This window comes from Leguminivora glycinivorella, chromosome 25 (assembly GCF_023078275.1).
Source record: "Leguminivora glycinivorella isolate SPB_JAAS2020 chromosome 25, LegGlyc_1.1, whole genome shotgun sequence".
In the NCBI taxonomy this organism is placed as follows: Eukaryota; Metazoa; Arthropoda; class Insecta; order Lepidoptera; family Tortricidae; genus Leguminivora; species Leguminivora glycinivorella.
The window spans coordinates 10,345,242-10,352,577 of record NC_062995.1 but is presented as its reverse complement, the minus strand read 5'-3'; the positions used below and the strand labels follow the sequence as shown (position 1 = coordinate 10,352,577).

Here is a 7,336-nt window from a genome sequence, read left to right as displayed (position 1 = left end):
TAAGCCTGACATTGTGATAATAGATCGACCGCAACGCCGGGCCGTGCTCGTTGACATCACCATCCCCCATGATGAGAATCTCGTGAAAGCCGAGAAGGACAAGTCCAGTAAGTACCTAGACTTGGCTCACGAGATAACCACCATGTGGGATGTTGATTCAACGATCATTGTCCCGATAGTCGTTTCAGCGAACGGTCTCATAGCGAAGAGTCTCGACCAACATCTTAAGAGACTCTCGCTCGGTGGTTGGATCAAGGGTCAGATGCAGAAGGCGGTGATTTTGGACACAGCGCGGATAGTCCGACGGTTCCTCTCTCTGCAGCCCTAACCACCGGCAGCTTGGGCCCTGCCCCGCTGCTGGCGGCCCCCTAGGTTAGGTTTTTTATAATATGTTTATATTTTTTTATTGTTTTGTAAGTGGTTTTGTATTTTACTTTTATATTCGTATTATAAATAACCTAGCCTAAGATTTGAAAGAAATAAAGAGAAATAAAATAAGAAGTTTTAAAGTCAGGTAATATCAAAGACCTTTACAGGGGACAGCTTAATCACATTTTTTGCCATACTAAATTGAACCTTATCACCGAGAGAGAAAGTTGATCGTATCAGACTAGCTAAAACGGTCCACATGAGAGGGCATTGTTTGGGCTGGTGTCCCTCTCGCACGTGTGACCAGTGTTAATGAGGTTACCATAGTAGTAGTATTTTTATCTGTATATTACCCATAGATTTAGAATTATTAAACTAGATTGTTTAGTTAGGTCAAAAAGTGTGTCCACATGAGAGGTAATTGTTTGGGCTGGTTTCCCTCTCGCACTTGCTGACAATGTCAACATTATTCAGTGACGTCATCACTGTCATAAATTGGGGATACCAGTCAATTTTCAAAGTTACTACTAAATCTACTAACACCCAATTGAAAGTATTTTTTAATTATACAAATCTTTGATTTACTGGCATCAAAATAATTACATTATAATTATTTTCAAATTTTTTGAAATATATAGAAACCCTAGTTTGAATATAACATTAAAATAAAATAAGAAGTTATAAAGTCAGGTAATATACTACTAATATGGGAACCTCATTAACACTGGCAACACGTGCGAGAGGGACACCAGCCCAAACAATGCCCTCTCATGTGGACCGTTTTCGCTAGTCTGATACGATCGACTTTCTGTTTCAGTAATAAGGTTTAATTTCGTATGGCAAAAAATGTGATTGAGCTGTCCCCTGTAAAGGTCTTTGATCGAATCAACTACTTTTTCTGAACGGACTGTTATTTATTCTGTGGTATTTTCTATGACACATGACATTTGTCTTGCTTGTCAGTGTCATTGTATTTGTCACTCACTCGTAGAAGTCGTCGATACTCTGCGTTCTTGAACTGATTTTTCCCTTATCTTTGATTTCATTTATTTTTGTGTACTAAATGTACTAGACAGCAGAATCATTTGGGAGTAGTTCGGTCTAGTACAGTGCTTTTGTACTATTAGTACGTGTACTACACAAGCCTACTTGTCGACACTGCGTTGTTGAACTGATTATTCCCTTATATTTGATTTCATTTATTTTTCAATATCACGAATATTTTGCATAAATAACTATTATAGAATGAGACACTTGACACAATTGTATGTCTTTTGAGTGTGCGAGTTGTGACGCGGGACCGTGAGAGATGGAGACGAGTGCCGAGTCTGGCAGCATGTCGCCGGCGCGCGTGAAGCTGGAGCCCGAGACGGACCAGTCGGAAATGAGTAAGTTTATATAACATGAACCGCTGACCGTGCGTGTTGCTTCGAGTAATTTGGCCAGCTGACCTGTCGACCATACTTAAATTTATGACCAAAACAACATTACTATATCTTTACAGCCTGGCAATAAAAATAAAAAAGTGTGATAAAATAATAATCGTCGTTTGGTCACTTTATAATCAATATGTGTTTGCCTGGGTGGTGATGGGTTAAGAATCTCACCACCCCCTTTCTTCCCGTGGGTGTCGTAGAAGGCGACTGTGGGATATGGTGTAAACTGTGGCATAGGCGAGAGGCTGGCAACCTGTCACTGCAATGTCACAGTTTCGGTTTCTTTCAACCCCTTATTTGCCAAGAGTGGCACTGAAGCTTTAGTAGTTTCATGTGCTCTGCCTACCCCTTCATGGGACACAGGCGTGATTATATGTATGTATGTATGTGTAGGATAACGGAAGAGTACTATGATGTTACCACTTTTTACAAGCTTTTATTCAACTTGCTTTGTTAGTATGTGTTATATTATTAAAACCATAATTATGGTTAATCTAATGTTTATATCAGGGATGTAACGGATGTGGTTTTAACGGAACCGGAAGCGGAAGTTTTGAATTCAGTTTAACGGAAGCAGAAGCGGAACCGGAACCAGAAGCGGAAGTTATAGATGTTAAAAACGAAATGAAAAAATACCACATAGGTATAACATAAACCAAAACTAATTAAATTACCTAGAACTTTTAGGTGTTTACTGTTCAGCCTGTAATCAGCAGTTTGTAATCAGCCTTTAGGCCCACTTAGGTTTTAAAAACGAAAAGAAAAGTTACCTGATATTTTATCTTAAGTATATCATTTATTACAATCCAAAAATTTAAATCACCTTGAACTTTAAGATTGTTTGTTGTTTAGGTAATCACTAAAAATCACATAAGAATCCTTTTAAACCTTTATTATGCCGTAAAAGGTTTTTAGAAACGAAAAGAAAACTTACTCGTAGGTAGTATAATACAATCCAAAACTAACCAGTAAAAATTATATGTGTAATTGTTAGCACACAATTAAATTTTTAAATTAAATGGAGTGATTGTAAAAGAAGTAAACTGTATTTAATAAACAAATCTAAGGGGAGCTTCTAAGGGGATCGTTGATAAGCCCTGCACCACTGAATAGTTGTTCACTCGCTACTAACTAGGTGGACAGGACAAATATTGGCGCGCAATGGAATGAAGCGATTAATGTTTAGTATCGCAGCACGTGGCAAGCGGAGAGATGAGCGAATGACAGGTATAGACCTGTTGGTCTTTGATGTACGCCGCTCATGTCCCACCGTCGCGCTAGGTTCCGACATCCGTTATAACTTCCGTTTGAAAAATAACAGAACCGGAACAGAAGCGGATGTGTAAAACAAAACGGAAGTTCCGCAGTAACGGAAGCAGAAGCAGAACTCCGTTACATCCCTGGTTTATATTCTGTAACATGACAATGAATTCTAAAACTATTTTCAAACATTGGCGTTGGCATATTTATTAAGGTGTTGACACAAGGTATAAACTAAGACTTGTACACAACACTACAACATTACTCTCCCTCGTAGTATTGTGTACAACAGTATGTTAGTGTGCCTCAAAACTTAGAAGCTACATTTGACCCACTTCAGGGTTTCGGATTGAGCTGAGATTTTGCACACATTATATGTAAATCACGTCACAATGGTATCATGGAGCTGATCCGATGATGGGGCAGAAAGGTGGTCATATGAATTCTGTAATGAAACGTCATATCCCCATCGAGTAACGCCGTTGCTTGCGTGGGCGATGGACGCGCGATGATCGCGCGACGGCGATGCGACGCATACGAAATCCAACCTTATCGATATGGATATCTTTATTGACTTTTTTGTAATTATTTAGTTGTAACTTGTAACATGACATTATATGTAATAATTTCAATATTTTAATGGACAACTGCATGATCTTGTACATCAGCATAGAATAAGTAATCCTAGCATTTAAGTACTTAGAGTATGATTTGTAACTATATTTGCATGTATTTATACTTGTAATGGCAAATAAATCATCTGAATCTGAATCTGAAGTATGAGACGCGACGGCGACGGTCGCGCGACCGTCGCCCACGCAAGACACGGCGTTAGGGGTTTTTAGAAATGTTTTGGAGAGCAGTAGATGACTGTTGAAAGAAAAGTACAGTCGGCGATAAAAGCTTCTGCCAAAAATCAAATTTGTTCAAAAAACTTATTAATTTCTACTCTTTGCGAATTTAACACTTTCGCTACCAAGAACCCGACTGTCGGGCACACCGCTCGTAGAAGCGTAGCCGATTACATGGGGAAACCCGTATGTAGCGAAAATGTCGTAGCGCCGCGTAGAGCCCGGTTTCGAAAGTGATGAGCAAAAGACCTAACAGAGCGAACTAGTTCGCTGGAGCGATTGAACGAGATCGGAGACCTCCGATCAACGAATGAAACGGCAGCACAAGCCTACGCCCGGCTGAGGTGCGGCTCCGCGCGGTAAGAGGGTCCGCGGGGAAGGGACGCGGCCAACCGGTATACATTTGAGAAGAGAGAGTTGCCAAATAAAAAAATATTGGGGACACCTTACACATACCAACTTAGCCCCAAACTACGCCCCTAACTACTACTTACGTAGTGTATATATATCATTAATATATTTTTATGCCAATAGGCACAACATAGTGATACTGAAAACAGTTTATTGAACATCTTGTAACTTACCTATAAATTAAGCCCCATTTAGATGGTACGAGTTTCTCGCCTCGAACGTACGATTATCGAAGTACGAGAAAAAATATCGTATCATGTAAACTATGCGTACGATATCGCACGGGAGGAGGCGATAATCGCCTCGCCTTTGATGTTTGTATGTCTCCGTGTAAACAAAACACGTATGCGAGAATCGTATACGAGTTTATGCGCTACTCAGTCGAAATGAATTCTCTTTACCTAGAAACAGAAATCATGTAAATCATGGTATTGTTATTTATTGCTAACTCTCAGTAACTGCTGAAACTAAAAATAAATAATTAGGGTTATCATTATCAATATTATAGAGTTAATGTTTACTGGCATTTTACCCCATATGGGGTGTATGTAAATCTTATCTATATTCTATGCTCAATTATATCCTAAACCTAATCGCAAGTATCGCAACTAAGATTTTATTAGCTAAGTAACGCTACGGTCGAATTCATTATTTTCCCTATTATATAATTATTATTTAGACCGTCATAAATAGTTTACAGTGTTTTTAATATTATTGGGTACTATTCAACTTAAATTCAAATAAATCCAACGTAAATGATGTCCAATATTATAAAAAACCATAATAATATGTGTTTATAATTAATTAATTAGCAACTAAGCACGCAAGTTGGCAGGCAAAACTCGCATGAAAATCGGTTCGCTCCGATTCGTGCGATAATCGCACGTTCGAGAAGAAATGTCATACGAGAACCGGTTTAGACGAGTCGAGAAATGTTATGGAAATATCTCCCGAAAATTCAACTCTCCGTCTAGACTATTTCGCCTGGCGATAATCGCCTGGCGAGTATCGCATACGATACTCGTATACGAGTTTTTATTTCTCGCACGAATGTAAACGTTTTCGTACGATAATCGCCAGGCGATTATCGCATACGATAATGTCATACGAGTTTCTCGACCAAAACGGGCGAGAAACTCGTACCATCTAAATGGGGCTTTAAGCAAACAAAAATCTTTGAATCTTTTTGAATCAAAAACAGATTCCCCTGATTACAGGGGGTGAAGGGTATGCGTCCACGTGCGCAGCTATCCCCTCCACATTTCACTCAGCGCTAAATTTATGTGCCCCCACTTGTACCCTTGTTGACATCCAGAGACCTTCCAGACCCAACAGTGGCATTTATTGTTTCAGGCATTGTTAAAGAAGAAGCTGTATTCCTGGATGAAGAGGAGCGCGTGAAGGAGGAGTGGTCGGACAGCACGGCCGGGCGCGGCGTGAGCGAGGCAGCCATGCTGGCCGACTTGTACATCGAGCACGAGGTGAAGGACGAGCTCGTGCTGGGGCCGGAGCGCCCGCACCGCCCCGTAGTCGCCCCGGCCGCGCTATATAATCGTGTCGCAGCGTCCGCTCTCGTCTCCGCCGAGCCCGCACACACACCCAGCACCATCGCCACCGGCTATCAGTGTCACCATTGCGGTAAATGGTTCAGGAACAAGTCGGTTCTGAAGATACACGTAACCCTAAACACTCACTCAGGCGAGAAGCCTTTCAGCTGTAACCACTGTGGCTTAAAGTGTCGAAGAAAATACCATTTACAGAGTCACCTAAGGACTCACACTGGCGAGAAGCCTTTCAATTGTAGCCAGTGTAGTTATAAGAGTAAAACTAAAAGAGATTTACTAAGGCACCAGGGAACCCACACAGACCAAAAGCCTTTCAGTTGTAGGCAGTGTGACTACAAATGTAGCAGAAAAGATAAGTTACAAGTTCACCTAATGACGCACACAGGAGAAATGCCTTTTAGTTGTAGTCACTGTGACTACAAGTGTAGAAGAAAAGACCACTTAAAACGTCACCTAATGAATCATATCGGCGAGAAGCCTGTCAGTTGTAAGCAATGTAACTACAAGTGTCGAACAAAAACAGATTTACGGAAGCACCTAATCACTCACACAGATGAGAAGCCTTTCAGCTGTAGCCACTGTAGCCACAAGTTTAGATTGAAAGGAGATTTACTGGTGCACCAGAAGACTCACAGAGACACAAAGCCTTTCAATTGCAGCCAATGTGACTACAAAAGTAGAAGAACAACAGATTTACGGAGGCATCTGAAGACTCACACAGATGAGAAACCTTACAATTGCAGCTATTGTGGTCACAAGTGTAGAAGAAAGGATCAGTTAAAAAGGCACCTGACGGTGACTCATTGTCACACTGGCGAGTAGCTATTGAGTGAAGTTACAAGTTTAAATTAGAAACTGTATTACAGAGGCATCTGAGGACTCACGCAGACAAGAAGCCTTCCAGGTGAAAGTATTATTGTTATGTGCGAGTCTCTATTAAATATTCTATCCTTCTATTTCTTGGAAAAGTTGAGCCTATTGTGTGTAATAATAACCTAACTACTGGTACACAGAAAGCAGTGTACACCTCTCGACACCGGTGTTGCCCTTGAGCCATCTTGGATGTCGCTTTTTGTGGCTTCGCCGCTTGGCCCATCTTGTGGGGACGAGTCACCGGAAATAAAATTGGGTACCGTTTTATTAGGCAGGTGTCCGGTTCTTTATCCATAGCCCAGTATTAGTCCATCACTTTCATCAAAATAGCCCAGTTCATTTTAGATTCCATTAACTCTCAAATAGTCCTTGCACCCTGGCGAGTGTTGCCTCTGCGTGTGTCCCATGATACGGGCAAGGGCAACATCCGTTCGGTGTAACCCATACATTTCATTAAAGTGTCAAAAGGGACTCTACGCGTTGGCTTCGGCCCCGCGCACGCCTCCCAAAGATCCGGAACACCATGGGAAAGACAAAACATGATGGGAAAGACCTAACTACGAAATTAAAA

General features: G+C 41.1%; 1 protein-coding gene across 1 annotated transcript; it reads left to right on the top strand.

Annotated features, from left to right (window-relative positions):
- Window positions 1–1,438: 1,438 nt before the first annotated feature.
- Window positions 1,439–6,973, top strand: LOC125239138 (gastrula zinc finger protein XlCGF8.2DB-like). The gene is made up of 2 exons (XM_048146642.1): window positions 1,439–1,757; window positions 5,681–6,973. Exons 1-2 carry the CDS (start codon window positions 1,679–1,681, stop codon window positions 6,712–6,714), a joined length of 1,113 nt encoding a protein of 370 aa, XP_048002599.1. The 5' UTR covers window positions 1,439–1,678; the 3' UTR covers window positions 6,715–6,973.
- The last annotated feature ends 363 nt before the right edge of the window (window positions 6,974–7,336 follow it).

What these genes read in the sequence shown, in the direction of transcription:
- LOC125239138 (XM_048146642.1), top strand. Translation starts at nt 1,679, where the DNA reads ATGGAGACGAGTGCCGAGTCTGGCAGCATGTCGCCGGCGCGCGTGAAG. An exon ending in GACGGACCAGTCGGAAATGA is followed by an intron (nt 1,758 to 5,680) that starts GTAAGTTTATAT and finishes TTATTGTTTCAG; the next exon opens with GCATTGTTAAAGAAGAAGCT.